The 19,760-nt window shown below is 42.8% G+C and overlaps 1 protein-coding gene across 1 annotated transcript in view; it reads right to left on the bottom strand.

The window, feature by feature from the left end:
* LOC106590177 (nuclear receptor-binding protein 2) overlaps positions 1 to 19,760 on the bottom strand; it is a 57,655-nt gene that overhangs the window by 13,280 nt on the left and 24,615 nt on the right. The window contains exons 2-9 of the mRNA XM_014180874.3: positions 8,693 to 8,815; positions 7,917 to 8,018; positions 7,636 to 7,725; positions 7,306 to 7,346; positions 6,864 to 6,958; positions 6,574 to 6,597; positions 6,385 to 6,471; positions 5,477 to 5,532 (exon numbers count right to left, since the gene is read on the bottom strand). Coding sequence (XP_014036349.2) covers positions 5,477 to 5,532; positions 6,385 to 6,471; positions 6,574 to 6,597; positions 6,864 to 6,958; positions 7,306 to 7,346; positions 7,636 to 7,725; positions 7,917 to 8,018; positions 8,693 to 8,815 — 618 coding nt within the window. The remainder of the gene's footprint in view (positions 1 to 5,476; positions 5,533 to 6,384; positions 6,472 to 6,573; positions 6,598 to 6,863; positions 6,959 to 7,305; positions 7,347 to 7,635; positions 7,726 to 7,916; positions 8,019 to 8,692; positions 8,816 to 19,760) is intronic.

The raw sequence follows: 19,760 nt of genomic DNA, 5'->3' as shown, positions 1-19,760 counted from the left end.
AATCAGGCAAGAGGTTGATGACAGGAAATCCGGCAAAAGTACAGCCAGGGAATAGGTAAAAAGGCATCGTTAGTGAGGGTGGCCAAAACTATGATACACAGGAGGACTAATATGGGGAAAAAACAGAGCTCCGAATAGAAATATGTATCAAAACAAACAATACCTCACAATGATGGGGTGCAAAGAACTGAACTAAATAGAGTGTGTAAATGACATACAGGTGTGTGAACAGGTGATCAGAATTCAGGTAATTGGGATCTGGAGAGTGAGCTGCGTTCTGGGGATCTATGTGTTTGAGAGTGTGAGCTGAAAAGTGAGCTGCGTTCAGGGGATCTATGTGTTTGAGAGTGTGAGCTGAAAAGTGAGCTGCGTTCAGGGGATCTATGTGTTTGAGAGTGTGAGCTGAAAAGTGAGCTGCGTTCAGGGGATCTACGTGTTTGAGAGTGTGAGTTGGAAGCAGACGTTACAGTAGCAGGAGGCGAGGTATACATGAGGCCTGCGTTTGAGACAGAATGTTTACATAAGGCTGTTAAGTGGGATAGAATGTGACAGGGGTGGAGATCTGTGGGGGGGTCATAAATTAAGGTTGTGGTGATAGAGGGGTATCATTCCCAGAGACTATATATATTGTTACAGGAGATAGCTCGTAGGAGAGGGAGGACAGCTAACTGTGCACAATATAGGGACTATTATGAAGTTAAATTGAACGTTACACATACCCAGATCATGGTGAGAGTAGCAGAGATAGTGTTGGCATTTCAGACACTATTGTCAACTTTCAAGAAACCTGTGACTCAGAGTTTTGTTAGGTTGGATATTCTTCCAACATCATTCATCTCTTCCCCATTTATAACAGCCAGCGAACACTTGACAGATTCCATGCAGTAGTTATTCTCACGGCAGTCGCTGTAGGGACAGTAATTAAAGGAGGCTAAAGTAACAGCATGGAATTGAACTACGGCGCAAATGAGGGAGTTTGAGATATGCATCATTGGCAGTGTCAGTAGTAGCAGGGGTTACTTTAGTAGCATTGTTGGGATATCATGAGATAAGGACTCCTGACACATGGCCTGGTACCTGGTAACTGGCAGACCGATGCGAGTACCGGGGGCTGTTATTCACACGTCACAAATGAGTGATCTGGCCATAAGAGGAGAGTCTACGTTGTCCTGTTGTCAGGAAATGACCCACGCGTTGCAGTGTGTATATTCCCGGGTGAAAGCGGCACATGAAGAGCAGGAGATAACCGAGGGCACGGGCTGAACTCTGGAGATTGAGTGTACATGATTATACACCAGGCGGGGGTGTTGGGACAGCGTTGGTCTGGTCCACACACTACTCCTTACAGCACCTGCAGCGGTAAAGATCGTCATGTCTCTCCACGGTGGGATCACACTTCTCACGTGAAGTGAGGTCCAGCTGCATAATGGGTGAGCTTCAAGACGCCATGACGGAGGAAGCGGAGCTAAAGAGAGAGAAAGACTATATTCCACTGTAGACATACAGATGGGTTGGGTCTGGGAGCTACTTTAACCGCCATAGTTGGGTATGGGTTAGTTGCTTTATTGGTCGACGCATCATATAAAAGGATAGATGTTGGGGTAATTGTACACCGAACAACATTCTGAAGGCATTGATGTGAAAGCATACAGTGCTGAGTTACCTCAAGAGGATGTAGCGTTGATTAGGGCTGCGCACTTGCCTATCAGGTGACGTGCCTATCAGGTGGCAATGGAGGAAGAAGACGGGGAACAAAGTGAAAATGACATGGCTTGGGAACACCTCCCGGAGCCTGTGGCCAGAAAGGGGAAGACTGGGTGAAAGCTTGAGGAGGTTCTCTAGGGCCTTCATTTTTGTGGAATCCATCAGAAAAGTATCCTGGAGGCATAGAGTCAGGCAAAGAGAGAGTGGGAATTGTCACGTTATCAGATTTTGGATTTCTTTCCATATAGAATTATGCATAGTTTACCACCTTGTTAATACTGTTATGTTTTGTGTTTCTCGTTGCTTTTCAAGTCTTGTGCTATCAGGAGAAAGTTGAACTGGAAGAAGTCAACAGCTCCATCGGACTCGTTATTAGGTCAGATGAAGTGAGGAAGAACAGGTATCACTAAGGTTCTGTCTAGCAACAGAGATGCAATTCAGATATGGAGGCGAAGATTCAGCAAAGGAGAAAGGGTTAAATATCAGTGCTGGTGTGAATATGTCTTGTCTGATGCAGCTGTATTGACCCAATGGGCGAATAAACTTGGTTTAAGCTTTACTAATCATCCGTGAGTTTTACTAGGTTCATTTAGAACCTAACAACAACAAGCATGGCAGGATACTGCATTTGCCTCTACATTAAAAGTTGGCAATGTGGGAATGGGTGGTCTCATCCATGAACGCCATTTTCCCTGATGGTTTACATATCCGTTCATCATGATCCATTGCACCTCGTAACACAACAAGCTTCTTAATACTAATATAGAAGTATACTTTTCTTTCTTCATACATGCATACAACATTGTGTAAAATAATCATAGTCTAAAAATAAATAATTACCCACAATCCTCCAAAATCAGAGCAAGATAGGAAGTGTAAGGTGCTTAAAACCAAAGACTTCCAATGAGTTAAATCACTCAATTGTCTCTCGCTTTGGTTATTCTTATGAAAAAGATCCTTACATTTTGAGAAACATATTAAATTGGATTTATTCTTAAATGTTTTGGTAAAATGAAATGAACAAATCATTGAAACGACTTGCATTCATTTTTATTAAGTACATGTTGGCTGTTTCTTTTATCAATTTCAATTCACCCCAGAAATGTTTTTTTTTTTGCTGTGTGGTTGAGTGTGTAAAGCTCAGATTAAATTACAATTAAATATACCATTTTACTGCCCCAGAAGTAGGGGGTTCAATTCATGCTTCCGCCTGTCCCACTTTCACTCATTCTCTGTCTCCTCCTGTTTCTAATTTGTCTAAATAAAGCTATAACAAAATGAAGGTGTAATTTCACAAGAAAATATTCTCCATAGGCCCTTATCATCAATCAATATTTAGGCCATAAATCATTTGCATTTCTTAACAATTTGATTGTATGAGAGACACAGTCTGCAAAATAATATTTTGTGTGTTTTGATGCTGCCTTTTACATGTACTGAAAACCCCAAAAGGTGTTTTTTGTTTTCACAATACTTAAAAACACCAATATTCAGATTGAAGAACCAATTTGGGTGTTTGAGAGTACTTCTATTTTGTTTTAAAACCCTTTCTGTGTATCGTAACATTTATATTGGGTTTACATTCAAACACCCTCCAAACAAGTTCTCAGGTTAGAATTAATTATCACCTTCGAAAGCGCTGCCCATTTAGTTATGTTAGGCTTTGAAACAACATTTCAAGCTGTTGTTGAACTTCTTTCTTCAAATTGATCTATCACAGTGACGTGAGTTTTAAAAGTACGTTATTGTTTGACGATAAGTGTTTGATGTGCTTTTCGATTGGATTTCTATTGATGTCAGAGTGGTTTGAGGGACAATAGAGCCCTGAGTACCAGGCCATTAGGGTAGTTAGCGAGTTGGGTACTGCCAACGCATGTACAGAGTAGGGCTGTTGCGGTGACCGTATTACCGCCACACTGGCGGTCACTAGTCATGACGGCAGTCAAATTCCACATGACCGTTTAGTCACGGTAGTTAGGCTGCTCCAAGCTCTGATGCTGCTGATAGTCATTACTAGCCTACCAAACTTACTGCCTGGTACTCAGCACTCTATTGTCCCTCTAAACACTCTGAGATCAATGCGAATGTAATTGAAAATCTAATCAAGCACTTCATGAGAGCCCATGAGCTCATGTTGCGCTACATTTCTATATGCTATGCAATTGCGCAAGAAAGTTTGATGGCCTCTATTAAAAAGAGGAGGATCCCATCAGCTTTCTATAGGCTAGGCCTACTATATTTATTTCTCAACTTCCTAATATTAAGCACATTGCTTATCTTTACAAGAGCAGTATAGCCTACCTGGCTGGCATGAAAACTAACCATGGGAAAAGCGTCCTCCATTCGCTATTTAAGTGTATAGATGACATGTATTATTTCCCGCTGCTCCTGTTTCGAGACAGATGCATGATAATGGTCCATTCTAAATCAAAACAAATTTCACACATATATTATTTAGTATATGTAAAGACAAGATTAAATCAAGAATAGTCTGATGGGTGATAATATTAGCCTATCTCTTGTGAATGATATATTATCACTTGTGAATGGGGTCCAGCATAAGGCAAGAAACAATGCCTTTTTTTGCGACTTTTTCAAATCATAGTCACACCTCATGTAGCCTAGCCCATGTAGCCTAGCCTATATTTGGATAAGATTTGTATCACAACTAAATTGGCCAAATAACTTCTTAAAATGAAGCACATTAATCCGCTTTACAAGGGGTTTACAGCCTAACTGGCATACATAAGGAGCGATTGAGTTTCAAGTTTGGAGAAGATAATTTTCAACATAAAAATGCACCTTTATAATAAAATCATTACATGCATAATCACATTCGCGGTCACTTTTGATAATGGTGTTTTTCTGCTAATGGAACATTCTTGCTTATAACCTACTGCCATGTGCGCATTGCTACAGTTATAATGTGAAGAAATAGCCTAATAGTTTGTCAACATTTAAAACTAAATGTTTTTGGGATGCTAGTAGTTGTATTAATTTGGGATCTATCGCATCCTACAACTGTCCCAGACTATGTTTGGAATATTTATTTCTCGCACAGAATAGGTCTATTTATGTACTATGGACGATGGTAGATTGACATAGGCTAGCGCTTTTGCTGTTCGTTTGGCTGATGAAAAGTAAATGTGGACAGTTCTTCCAATATCTTCAATAAGCACCTCGGAATTGGATAAGGACGCACGCAGTTGCGTCCCCGATATGTCGGTCTTCACTTGTAGCCTGTGAGAAAGACCCGATCACGTTATGGAGAGCCATGTGAGTGAGAGGTGCTTCGGAGCACGCAGCACTCAGGGAGAAGGGCACAACGTAACACTCCGGGCCAAGGGCACAACGGTCACTGGTCGCAAAAGGCATGGATTTTTTTAGGGTGCATTATGGCCACACAAAGGGGATGCCAATTAAGCATATAGGAGTACCTTTTTTTTTTTACCGTTCAACACAGAATAGCCGCATGTGCGCAGTCCCTCAAATCGTTTGGAGAAAATATCCATTCAATTTTATTCATCTTTGTTCAATTGTATTCTTCATAATATAAAATAATGCCACGGAATTCTAAGTTATTTCGTGACCGCCACAGCCCTAGTCCAGAGTGCATAAAGGGAGATTACCGTAACTCAACGGTCACGTGGAATTTTACTGTGGTCATGACTCATGACTGCATGTGTGGCGGTAATACGGTCACCGCAACAGCCCTAAATGCAACACATAATGTTCATAACACATTTATAAACCATGGCAGCTGGATTCTCACCTCCAGAGCACAGATCCCGAAGGAGAAGATGTCAATAGCATAGTCATCCTCAGCCACTAGACATAAGAGAACAGTTGGAATCAATATGTAAGATAATGACTGTCTAGTCACAGCATGTTGAGAAATTCCATAGATGCGGTAAAGAGGTCAATGGAACGCAGACCATGGGGGATAGAAGGATGCTGTATTAGCACACATTCAACAAATCTGATCGAGGAAAGTGGATATTCGTCAAATCCGTCATGATTAATGTATTGTAACAGGTCCACAAATGGGGTTACTAAAGTCTGATTTGGATATATTTGGCTGTTTTCGCTGCATAACATTTACAAGTTGTATGCTAAATGCTAACTCCCGTTCCTATTAGCTGTTAGCATTGCTAGCATACAGAAATCGGTGGTCAATGTCTTTTTTTACCTGTAATGCAGTTGATTGATGACGATGACATGAACATGTATTGGGGTTGACATCCATACAAGCATTATACACAGATTTTCACCTCAACATAGTGTGAAATACACATATGTAACCTTTATTTAACTAGGCAAGTAACCTAAATGTAGGCTTAACTATAAACAATAGCTTAAATGTAGGCGTATTTTGCTGGGGGGCAATGAGGAGATTTGGGATCTTTCCCCAACGTGTTTCCATGGCATTTCTAAAGTTTTGGAGTTCCAATGACCTCTTTTCCCGCATCTATAGTGAAACTGGCAACCCATAAAAGCAAGAAAGGCCCATATTCATTCAAGCGTCTAGGATCAGTTTAGCCTCTTAGATCATAATGAATAAGATTACATGAATAAAAAGGACCTGATCCTAGAACAGCACCCCTACTCTGAGATGCTTTATGAATACGGGCCCAGACATAATAGATATAGAAATAGAGGAAGGCTCAGTAAAACACTCACAGCCATATTCAGGAGAGAAGAAGTGCAGGTTCCTCTGTTCGTCTCGGTTGGGGCGGACTTTACCATGAACACTGGCCTCCGGAAACACTAGGAGGGCAAGATAAGAAAATTTAACCCAGACACCAGACCACACAGAATATTGTGACATTCACTGAGAATAAGACATGCAGCACGTTATATGGTTTTTACCATTCACAAACAGCCGGTGCCATACTGTGGATAGAAAAGAGCAGAGTATCCAGTATTAACTTCAGTGGCATAGAACGACAACAACAATGACAATACACCTTCGGGTTTATTGTATTACACACCATGTATAGGAGTTTGCTAGCATGCAATGCTAACTGTTATTGCTACCATTTATTCAGATAAAGCTGTCAAGTCACAATTGAGTTGTTCCTAAAGGCCATGCCACGACAGGGTTAGATATATGTTAGGGTTAGGTTAAGGTTAGGTAGAAAGTCTTCACTGTATCAGACCTGAGCCAATCTTGATGAGGCCATTGTGTTGGATAAAGATGGTGTCACAGGTCAGGTTGCCATGGATAATGGGCGGTTCACAGGAGTGCAGGTAACTGGTGGTAAATAACACGGCAATCAAGTGACTGAACACTTTGGGTCTTCAATTCCAACTCTTGCCCCCCGGAAAACTACGGGACCATGATTAGTAGAATCCCGGGGCCACCCATATGTAAAATGTATGCACGCATGACTGTAAGTCACTTTGGCTAAAAGTGTCTGCTAAATGGTATGTATTATTATTATTATTATTATATTAATCAGATGTGTTACTGCTGGACTGGAACAAAAGCCTGCATAAACATTAGCTCTCCACGACAAGCGATGAAGCCCCCAGTCCTAGAGTAACAGTTCACACTGCCACTGAAAATAATAGTGGGGACGAGAATGTTATCAGTCTTACCTGAGGGCAGAGAGAATTTGGGTACACCATCGCTTCCAAGCCTGGAATACATAACAGAGGGAACTGCAGACACTTAAAAAGTGGGATATGATTGAAGTTTGCGAGGATAGAAAACGACTTCAGTATAATCCCCTAACGTCTGACCAGGGACGGGTTCAGTACAAGGTAGCAAAACATTTTGAAATGTACAAAGAAAATGTGTGTTTTTATTGGAAATATAGTGTTCATGTTGTACCTCCCTGTTTTAAGTGTTTGAAAACGTATAACTCACTGACTCGTGTCACAGCCAGCGGTCAGAAGTTATTTCCCCAATAGGAGAAAGACACTGACCTTGACATTCATGGTCTTATGGTTTTTCTTGGTTTTCTTGAGAAACTGCTTGAGGCTGCCTGAGGACATGTACTCTGTGATAAAGATGACCTGTCCAGCAGATAGCAGAAAGAGATACTATCAGGGTGCAGACCAAAGCAATCGATCCCAGTTCAGAGATACTGTCAGTGTGCAGACCAAACCAATAGATTCGGGTTTCAGAGATAAAGAGAGAGAGACATTTCCTAAGAGAATGAGTGAGAATGACAGGCCATAGAGATTGATCTAGATAGCAGACTTACCCGAGCGCCACTCTCTTTCATGTCCAGCCAGTACTTATGGAACTTGACTATATTTGGGTGCTCAACTTGCATCAGGTTCTCAAACATCTCTTTAATCTTCTCCTGAAAAAGAGATGGAGTGGGGAGAGGTTTAAGTACTTACGAGTAGCACAGATGGTTCGCCAAAATATGCACTTTTAAACCATTGGACTCGTACTTCCATTTGTGTGCTCGCTCTGGAGAATGGAAGTACATCGAATGGAACATACAGCCAGTGACAATAGAAACTCGCTCCGTGTCCCAAATGGCACCCTATTCCCTATATACACTGAGTATACCAAACATTAGGACCACCTTCCTAATATTGAGGTGCACCGCCCTTTGGGTGGTGGACCATTCTTGATACACGCGGGAAACTGTTGAGCGTGAAAAACCCAGAAGCGTTGCAGTTCTTGACACAAACCGGGTGCGCCTGGCACCTACTACCATACCCTGAATGGCAAACATACACAATCCATGTCTCATTTGTCTCAAGACTTAAAAATCCTTCTTTAACCTGTCTCCTCACCTTCATCTATACTGACTGAAGTAACAAGTGACATCAATAAGGGATCATAGCTTTCACCGAGATACACCTGGTCAGTCTATGTGATGGAAAGGCAGTGTTCTTAATGTCTTGAATACTCAGTGTAGTGCACTACTTTGACCAGAATCCTATGAGCCCTGGTCAAAAGTAGTGCACTATGTAGGGAATAGGGTGCTATTTGTGACAACCCCCCTGTCCAACTTTGACGTACCTCCTGTGCCTTGAAGACCTTCCTGTCAATGAAGAGCACCTCATTCCACACCACCTCGACTCCCTCCTCTGTGTCCATGGCCAGCGACGCGCTCTCAACACCGGGGACATTACCTTGACTGATCTGCAGGGGGAGACAAACACACATGAGAGATCTCACAAGCACCGCAGACGCTATAACTGAAGAGGAACAACCATAAATATGGCATGTGGGTTGTTGCAGACACAATTTACTACATGTAGCCGCTATCATGAATAATTGAGATGTTTCCGAATCAGCTCTGTATGGCCTCAAAAAACCTCACAGGAGATCTAGAATGACCCTGCATGGGTAAGATTCCCATCTATTTTGAAAAGCTATAGATCCCGATTTCAAATCCTAAATGGAGACCGGTTTTCATTCATTAAATGGACGGATATGGATCTTATGTAAAAAGCACTGATAACGTCTGACTACTAAAAACCTTATGCCCTGACCATCTGTGTCAGGATGATGTAAAAAGACAAGGGGGTGAGGATCAGAGATTCTGTCAGAGTGAAGAGATGGGATTAATGAAAGAGCGAGACAAGGGGGGGGATGGGACAAAGAGCAAAAGGCAGAGATTGGGAGTAGGGGATTGGGAGATGAGCGATGGAGAGAAAGAGAAATTGGGAGTGAGGGATTGGGAGAGGGTGAGCCAGAGGATGAGATAAAGACAGATGCAGAGCGTGAGGGAGGGAAAGATTTGTGAGAGATGGAGGGGGAGGGGGAGCCGGCTGCCGGGAGCATGTGCTGCTATCAGACTTATGAGGACACCGAGTCAGGGAAAAGGCCAGACTGACTCGGAGCGGAAACAGCGGCAGCACTTTTTTTGCGTCTGTGTTCCAGAGTCTGGCAGAGCTGACAGAGACAGACAAGCCCTGGGCTCCCATTCATTCCCCCTCAGATTAGCAGGAAGAATGCATTGACACAGCACTGAGATGACTGCTCAACCCAGAATACAACCAAAGAACAGTCAGTCACACACTGCAGCTCAACGCCTGAGCTAAACACACACAAGCTAACTTATCCCAATCTCTTTTCCCCTGATGGACAGATAACACCTAAAAGGCAAAAGAGCAACACATAGGTCAAACCTGTTCTTTACAGATACTGGTGGGCATCCTGCTCGTCTCTATGGAGACCGAAGAATTCTGAGCAGTAGAAAGAACATCCGTTACTATGACACCGTCACAAACAGCTACACATCTGGTGCAACATGCTTTTTCGTTTTGGGTGTCCTGTATTAAAGTTACTCGTTAAGTGTTCATAAGCAGTCAAGTTATGATTGAATTAACTATTAACGTATTGTTAAATAGTAATTACATAGAAGTAGCGCATTAGACATTTTCATAGGCGCCATTCACGAAATGAAAAAACTCACACAGTTATAAATGGACTAAAAATGGCCTCTTTCACCACGGTTAGTCAACAAGCCAACACCCAATCAACTGCCATAAATATACAGCCCAGATGACAGCAGCCTGCCACATTGGTATCCTACCAGGCTGCTTTGGCCCAAGTGAGGTTGCAACACGATGTGACCACACAATACGCTTTTAATATCACTGTTATGCCCCTGGCTAGAGCAAACCATTATCTGAGGTGTACACAGTACACACCCTATCCATTTCATAGTTAAAACATTATTGTAAACACTGTTGGCTTTGTCCACAACACAACCAGCTGTGAGGTTCCAATACTCTCCTACTCGAAGTACGGAGAGGCCTAATCGAGAGGGGCTGCAGTGGGGAGATCTCTCTCTCTCGCTCTCTTTGTTCTACTCCTACTCAGTGAGGTATGATAAACTGATTATGGGGCAATACAGGGCAGGAAGTAGGAACACAATGCTCTGACATAGTGACCCTAATGGAGAGCCAGGGCTGGCTGGGAATTCCCAGCTAAAGCATGTCTACTGGGGCTACACAGGGACTCATGTTTGGGTGCTGTTGTATATTTTCTCTGGGTGTTACGAAACAGTCAGGCCCCTGTGCTGGACTTGGCTCCCGGAGTGTTTGGTGGGGTGGAGGGGTAGGGTGCTCAGTCAGGGTAGGGTGAAACTAGTAAACAGCCTGTGATTGGCTGCCGAAGGGAGGTGGGTTAAGCGTGAGGAAGAGGTCGGTGGGTTCACGTCAAAACAACACAAACATCTACGTGAATGTTTTGCTGATCGGACAGATTATCAGATAACAGAGGTCATTTCGGTAAATCTGTCCGGAAGGCTTTCTGTTGTTTGGAAAATCTATTTAGTTTGATAGATTTACTACATGCTTGTTTATTTACATTAACTGTACCAGTCCATTTCCTGATTCTAATAAACAAGGAAACTGGTCAGCTACATTTTAGACAGCTTTGAGTTACGTTAGTATGGATAAAAAATTATGATCATGATCTCTCGGAAGTTGATTAAAAAAAAGACGATCTCGATAACATGAATTTTCATATTGTGCAGTTCAGGAGTAGGTCCTACCTCTATGTACAGGAATCCACAGACAGTCAGCCACAAGTAAGCCTTGGCGTGTGACTGTCTGAGCTCAAGTGATCAGCACAGATTACCCGCAATCCTCCGGCCCGGGGCGTTACCCCTAGGCCACACCGTTAATACACACTGTCCGTATGAGGTCAGGGGCTGTGCGTCCCCCGCGGACGTTGGTCTCCGAACCGCAGAGCTATGTCACAACGGGACACAGACTATCGCATCTCAGGGCTATGATTTATATATTATAGTAGGCATAAATAGGCTTGTGGAGGCCCATCTCTGGCTCCACTCCAAACCCTACATTAGGGCTGCCTCCCAAATGACAATCTAGTCCCTATAGCGCATTACTTTTGACCAGAACCATATGGCTACGGGCCCTGGTCAATAGTAGTGCACCAAAAGGGAAAGCGGGTGCCATTTGGGACGAAGTCCGGTTGACTAAAGATCTGATCTCAGACCTCCCTGGACATAGCCTGATTACAGATACACTCCTGGGAAACCCACCATTAGAGCCATCCTCAGTACACACAGAATGAGGAGGAGTAAAAGCTCATTCACACGTGGCACAAGGCCAGCATATTGTCTCTGTGTGTGTGTTAGAGACAGGGTGCTAGAATTAGTGCGGTGAGTCAGACAGAGAGGAGATAATGGAGGGAGGATTAGGGGAGAGGTGGAAGGGAGGATGTTAAAGGCCCTCTACAATGTGTCAGCTCGTCACTATCTATGGCCCTGCAGTGGGCATCTCTGTCTCTGTACTGACCTGTAGTCTCACTGTAGCAGAGAACAAATGAAAGAGTGCCGTTGTCTGAGGGAGAAACAATGTAAGCGTGTGGGTCCTGACAATAACAAAGCACTCAGTCTCCCCACTCTACCATGTTTCTCTAGCTCTCCGCCTCCTCCTACAACAATTTGAATACCAGATGACGAATCAGAGTAGGCCTACTGCACGACTACATTTAGTTACGTCAACTTAACATTAATAGTAGACTTGATACAGACCATTGAGACTGCTGCAGCCAGAAAATCTGCTTTACACCACACTGTGCGGTGCTGCCGTACAGTAGAGTATGTACATGAGGGAGTCTGTTTCCATGGTTTTCTGCCTTCTCTCTCTCTGAGGGTTGGCTGGGACCAAAGCAGAGCACGCATCAAAGAAGTGCCTCGACTCCTTTGCTACGAAGATGACTGTTGATGTGTGGCACACAGAACAGTGATTCCCAACGCCCTGGCAATGCAGATATAGAAGAATGGGTGGAGAGGTAGAGGAAGTTTGGCGCTCTTTTTGTTCTGCGATTCACTGGTTTTCCAACGAACAATTCAAGTGACATTCTTTACTTTGACAAATATAAAATAGTTTGTAATAATACTAAATGACTTCCATCACAACACTGCAAACCAAGGAATAACTTGAATGATATATGGAAAGTAAAACCATTTCCTAACATTGAATTTGTCATCGCTTAGCTCAGTCTCATTGTAAAGCTCATGTCCCTTCAGGAGGATTGGCCCATTGCCAGGACCTACTACCAATTACCAAGACCCACTACCAATTACCAAGACCCCCTGCCTTACTCGGTGACCTCACAATCTGGACAGGTCACTGCGAATTTAGTCTAATGGCCCATCCAAATAGAAGACTCTGTCCCTGTCAACTTCACGAAGAAATGGTATGGAGATAAGCTGACATCAAGTTTCACTTGTTAATTTCCTTAGAGGCCATGTCAAGAATGGAATGTAGGAGAGCAAGGCAGGCTGGGAGATCTTAAGTCCTGAGTCAGTAGTACCAAAGCTGTAACAAAACACTGAGCTGTTATTACACTCAAAACACACTGCATGATGGAGGAAGCCTTGTTGATGTTGCCTTGAGAGCTTGAGTGGGAAGTGGAGACCGCAAGATTCCTAATCATTCCCCAAATGGAAAACGGTCTATTTGTAACACCACTCAAATCAACTATTTGAAAACACACAACTTCTTAAGTGCTTGGACTTGCAATAACATGTTGCAAGAATGTTGACAGAACAGCCTTTCTGAGTTCTTTAAAAGGTTCCCAGAACATTTCATTAAGTTGTGGGTACATTACAAGAGATAGGTTCTCATAACACAAAATATGCACAGTTGTGAAGACATTCATACAATGTTTACATTAGATTGCACAGGACATTCCCTTAATGTTGTAAGAATGAAATATGTCAGTTTATGACAGTGAGAGACAGAATAACAACCAAAAAATCCAGAAAAACACATGTCAAAAATGTTATAAATCTCAGTTTGTTACCTGTATAAAAGACACCTGTCCACAGAAGCAATCAATCAATCAGATTCAAAACTCTCCACCATGGCCAAGACCAAAGAGCTCTCCACGGATGTCAGGGACAAGATTGTAGACCTACACAAGGCTGGAATGGGCTACAAGACCATCGCCAAGCAGCTTGGTGAGAAGGTGACAACAGTTGGTGCGATTATTCGCAAATGGAAGAAACACAAAAGAACTGTCAATCTCCCTCGGCCTGGGGCTCCATGCAAGATCTCACCTCGTGGAGTTGCAATGATCATGAGAACGGTGAGGAATCAGCCCAGAACTACACGGGAGGATCTTGGCAATGATCTCAAGGCAGCTGGGACCATAGTCACCAAGAAAACAATTGGTAACACACTACACCGTGAAGGACTGAAATCCTGCAGCGCCCACAAGGTCCCCCTGCTCAAGAAAGCACATATACATGCCTGTCTGAAGTTTGCCAATGAACATCTGAATGATTCAGAGGACAACTGGGTGAAAGTGTTGTGGTCAGATGAGACCAAAATGGAGCTCTTTGGCATCAACTCAACTCGCCGTGTTTGGAGGAGGAGGAATGCTGCCTATGACCCCAAGAACACCATCCCCACCGTCAAACATGGAGGTGGAAACATTATGCTTTGGGGGTGTTTTTCTGCTAAGGGGACAGGACAACTTCACCGCATCAAAGGGACGCTGGACGGGGCCATGTACCGTCAAATCTTGGGTGAGAACCTCCTTCCCTCAGCCAGGGAATTGAAAATGGGTCGTGGATGGGTATTCCAGCATGACAATGACCCAAAACACACGGCCAAGGCAACAAAGGAGTGGCTCAAGAAGAAGCACATTAAGGTCCTGGAGTGGCCTAGCCAGTCTCCAGACCTTAATCCCATAGAAAATCTGTGGAGGGAGCTGAAGGTTTGAGTTGCCAAACGTCAGCCTCGAAACCTTATTGACTTGGAGAAGATCTGCAAAGAGGAGTGGGACAAAATCCCTCCTGAGATGTGTGCAAACCTGGTGGCCAACTACAAGAAACGTCTGACCTCTGATTGCCAACAAGGGTTTTGCCACCAAGTACTAAGTCATGTTTTGTAGAGGGGTCAAATACTTATTTCCCTCATTAAAATGCAAATCATTTTATAACATTTTTGACATGCGTTTTTCTGGATTTTTTTGTTGTTATTCTGTCTCTCACTGTTCAAATAAACCTACCATTAAAATTATAGACTGACCATTTCTTTGTCAGTGGGCAAACTCAGCAGGGGATCAAATACTTTTTTCCCTCAGTGTACATTTTAACTTGTCTTGGAGGTCTTCAGAACAAAATATATTTAACAACATTTTCAGCATGCAAATTTGTAGTTCTTTAAAGTATAAGAAAGCAGATCGGAAAACACCCCCGTTATGTTTCTCTCAAGATTTGAGGACTGTATTGTAGGTGATATAGAGACACAATGCATTTTTATTTCATTCACAGGACATTTGAACAGCATTTAATCATACAAACACAAGCATAATTTTGACACGTCATTTGTTGACTATCTGCACGTGGGGTTTGAACCTGCAATATTTGGTTCCCAAGCCAAGTCTTTGGTTCCCAAGCACCACTAGGGAAGCTCTCGTATATCTTCTTTTTTCAGTATATAGCCATGGCAGTATGGTCAATCAAGAATTCCATGCTTCCTTTTTTAACCTTCTTAGACATAAGTAACCCAGGACAATACTGGTAACTGGGTTATTCACCATCACTTCCCCCATCCTCTTTATATGCTGCATACTTCCGGGTCCATATTTACAAAGTATCCAAGACTATGAGTGCTGATCTAATTTTTGCTTTTCTGATCATGACCATATAAAGTGTCTCAAAGTAAGAATTATATTGGGAACGTTTGACAGTCGACAGTTTTTGCGTTTTGGGAACATATCTTTTGTGATGTCCCCACAATGTTCCCACCAGACTCTTCCCAAAACCCTAATGAAACATTCTGGGAACCATTAAAGAACAGACGAAATGTGCTATGGGAACGTTCTTGGAACATCAGGTGAATGTTTTTTGCACCCTTAAAGAAACATAGCAGAATCATCCGCATCATTCCCTCTCTTTGTCCGCTGTCTCCAGTGTGTTGTGCTTCCTTTAGTACCAGAGTTACAAGATTACACTAGCCACATTGTCCTTGTTCCCCTTGTCTGCCTTGTGACAAAGCTCTGTATTTAGAGCGCCGGTGGGGGAGAGAGATGACTAAAACACAATCACATTCTAGAAGTTAAAAGTAATCTGGTCTACGATGTGATAAGCATTAGAACGAGTGTTGAACAGCCACTTTATATAAGCCAATCTGCTCAGTCTGGCGAAAAGGAGTCTTTGATCTCATCTCCACCTCTAAAAGAGATGTGGGTGTCTTCGTTTTCGCATATGATGTGTGTGCTTGTGTGTGTGTGTCTGAACATACCCGTGTGTGTGTGCTATTGTCTCTCACCTCTGGTTTATTCATGCGAAGGCCTTCCTTTCCATTCTAACACCTCAGTGCTCTACTGCTCACTAGACACATCCAGAACAGAGCACACCAATCTACGCAGCTTTTACTGCGGCCAAGAGGAAAATACTAAAGAAAAAGAAGGGTAGTATCTAGTTGATTCCTTTAAAGGGTAGACCTCTTGAGTTTGGACCGAAGAGATCAGGTGCTCTTAATTGATTGCAATCATCTAGGCCGACAAAAAGAGCACGGACCTAAACACAAACACTCTCGCACTCACAAACAGTCTGGCTAGAGCAGACTGCCGGTACAGTATGTGGATTAGCAAATAATGTTCACTATTGATGATTGTGTCTGATGTGGCATACACATTAAGCCCTTATCTGATTAAGTTATTAGAATATTTTGATTTATAGTCTCTACGTTGCTCTGAGATCCATCCTTCCCTGTGACTCGACCATATTAGGGATGATGAATTGGTGGTACCAGATAAGCACATTAGTCACCAGCACCAGGGCATGTGACAGAAACACAACTGTCGTCAAGAGACAATTTACAGAGAATAGGCTATAGGCATAACCTACTACAGACAGAAAACACCCTGCCTTATCACAGAGAAAAACCTAGAACCATGCTTGGCTTTCTTTGTGGAAGGCCATCGTGACAGGGACATTGCTCTTTTGTATAAGGGAGAGATACCGTATCAGAGGTTGGCGTATGTACTATTAAGACTAAACTCGGTGTTGATAACGAGGCCTAGGCTCGAGAGGGATAACTGGGCCCAAAATCTGTCTTCTCCAGCAAGTGGCGTTAATTTATTTATTTTTCACTCACCAAACGAGGAGTTTTTGTACGGAGGTCAATGAGAGAGTGTCGAATTTGGTCAACAAAAAAATGTAATGGCTTATTTGCTACGTGTGATTTATTTGATCGAATAGAAGTTTTGGAATGCTTAGGTTGTTACGAGCCACCTGACATCCCTGCAACTTTTACAAAAAACACTTTATATCGAAAATTGTGCCTGTTGTTCACACGCGTATCTGCCCTCTCATTGGCTAGAATGGTCCCACCTGATCTTGCCTCCTCCCGACTGCCTTCCATTTTTTAAAGCGGCCACTTGAGTATCTGGTCAATTTAATGGATAATCTGTGGTGCTCGTCAAGATTCCAAAATTGAGGTTTAGGTTGTCCTATGTGCTTTAATCAAGGATTCCATTTAGATTCCACAGACAAAACTAGGTGTTGATGATGATTAGGCTTCTGTTTGTGCTCATCAAGTCTAAAAAATGGAGGTTTAGATTGTTGCTCCTGCTGTGACAACTCAAGGGTAATGAGCTCTTTGAGCATATGTCGTTTTGAATGAAGCAAAAATTTCCCGAATCAAAGGGGTTTCATCGTTCCAGCCCCCACAGGATTCCCATATACCAAGTAATAGTGATAGGCATTCCGAGTCTTTTCGGTGAGCCGGATCTTTTGGCTCTGTTCACCTAAAAGAGACGTTTATTAGGCTCCCAAATGACACTTTGTTCAGAAGTCCTTCAATGTATGAAAAGTACAGTGTAACGCCGAAAAAAGTTGTCTATCATTATGAAGGATTGTGAAATGTGGACAACAAAAAAAACATGTCCCTGACGAAATTAGATTGCTTGCAACAAAAAAAAAATCCGATTTTGTTTTTACACATCGCAAAAAAGCGTGGATAGAATGAGGCTCTCTCCCCACTACCTACTGTTCCCGCAGTGAAGAATTACCATCTCCAGGGAATCTTTTAGAACTGATCTACAGATAATCGTTATCTGGAGCAACAAAAAAAGCTGTATGCAAATCAGGGTGCCAAATGAAAGGCTCTTTCACAGATTCAGTTCTCGATGTTCACCAAAAAGATCTGTTCAAAAAGAGCTGTTCGCGAACGACCCATCACTTCCAAGCACAATGGGAGATCTAAATATAAGAAGTCTGGAGTGGATTATTGCACACAAAATAAAAGTTTATTGGTCGCATACACAGATTTGCAGATTTTATCGCAGGTGCAGCGAAATGCTTACATTTCTGTGTTACCAGAGGACTTTAGCTCCACAGATAAATTATTAGACTGTATTAGTGATTTAAATACTTGGATGGCTCACAACTTCCTCCAGCTAAAGAGAGAAAATCGAGGTACTTATTATTGGAACCAAAGCACAGAGAGAGAATCGGGCAGTACATTTTAATTCACGGTTAAAGATAAAACACCAGGTAAAAAACCTAGGTGTCATTTTAGATTCTGAACTCAATTTCGAATCACCCATTAGGAATGTGACCAATATAGCTTTTTACCAGCTGAGGAACATTAACAAGGTTTCTATCTCAGGCTGATACAGAGACTCTCATCCATGCTTTTATTACAATCAGGCTTGGTTACTGTAATGCTCTCCTGTCTGGTCTACCCAAGGAAGCCATTGGTCAACTGCAAAACATACAGAATGCTGCAGCACGGGTACTGACCAAGACCAGACAGAGAGTATATATTATACCGGTTTTAATGTCTCTGCACTGGCTGCCTGTGAGTTTTAGAATACATTTTAAGGTTCTTCTATTGGTTTTTAAATCAATCCACGATTGTGCACCCCAATACATGTCAGACATGCTTTTAAGTTATGTACCCAGTAAGTCCCTCAGGTCCTCTGGCACTGGCCTTTTAACTATCCCAAAGCCTAGAACCAAGAGGCATGGAGAGGCAGCCTTTAGTTATTATGCCTCCTGCCTCTGGAATAGACCGAGAGAATCTCAGGGGGGCCGAAAAACACCTTTTTAGCTTTGCTGTTCCTTAGGGTGCTTTTAAATGTTTTTTATCCTCTAATGTCTCTTGTGCAGTAAATATTCCTGTTTTTATTTTCGCCGTTTTTTATTTATGTTTTTTCATGTAATTCATGTCTAAAATGTGTTATATAAACAAAGCTGGATTTGAACAGTGCAGTAATACCAATACAAAACACTATCCCAAAATATAAAAAAAAATAAAGAAATATCAGAACGAGCAATGTCAGAAACGTCCCTTTTTCAGGACCCTGTCTTTCAATGATAATTTGTAAAAATCCAAATACCTTCACAGATCTTCATTGTAAAGGGGTTAAACACTGTTTCCCATGCTTGTTCAATGAACCATAAACAATTAATGAACATGCACCTGCGGAACGGTCGTTAAGACACTAACAGCTTACAGCACACCTGTAATTGGGTAGGCAACTACGGTCACAGTTATGAAAACACTAAAGAGGCCTTTCTACTGACTCTGAAAAACACCAAAAGAAAGATGCAGAGGGTCCCTGCTCATCTTCGTGAACGTGCCTTAGGCGTGCTGCAAGGAGGCATGAGGACTGCAGATGTGGCCAGGGAAATAAATTACAACGCCCGTACTGTGAGACGCCTAAGACAGCGCTACAGGGAGACAGGACGGACAGCTGATCGTCCTCGCAGTGGCAGACCACGTGTACCTGCGGGACAGGTACAGGATGGCAACAACAACTGCCCGAGTTACACCAGGAACACACAATCCTTCCATCAGTGCTCAGACTGTCCGTAATAGGCTGAGAGAGGCTGGACTGAGGGCTTGTAGGCCTGTTGTAAGGCATGTCCTCACCAGACATCACAGGCAACAACGTCGCCTATGGGCACAAACCCACCGTCGCTGGACCAGACAGGACTGGCAAAAATCGGACTGAGCTTGTTGTCATTGCAGGCAATCTCATGTGGTACCCTTCCTGCAGGCTCATCCTGACATGACCCTCCAGCATGACAATGCCACCAGCCATACTGCTCGTTCTGTGCTTGATTTCCTGCAAG

The sequence above is a fragment of the Salmo salar genome, chromosome 29, assembly GCF_965601325.2.
Source record: "Salmo salar chromosome 29, fSalSal1, whole genome shotgun sequence".
In the NCBI taxonomy this organism is placed as follows: domain Eukaryota; kingdom Metazoa; phylum Chordata; class Actinopteri; order Salmoniformes; family Salmonidae; genus Salmo; species Salmo salar.
This window is presented reverse-complemented; position numbering and strand designations above follow the sequence as displayed.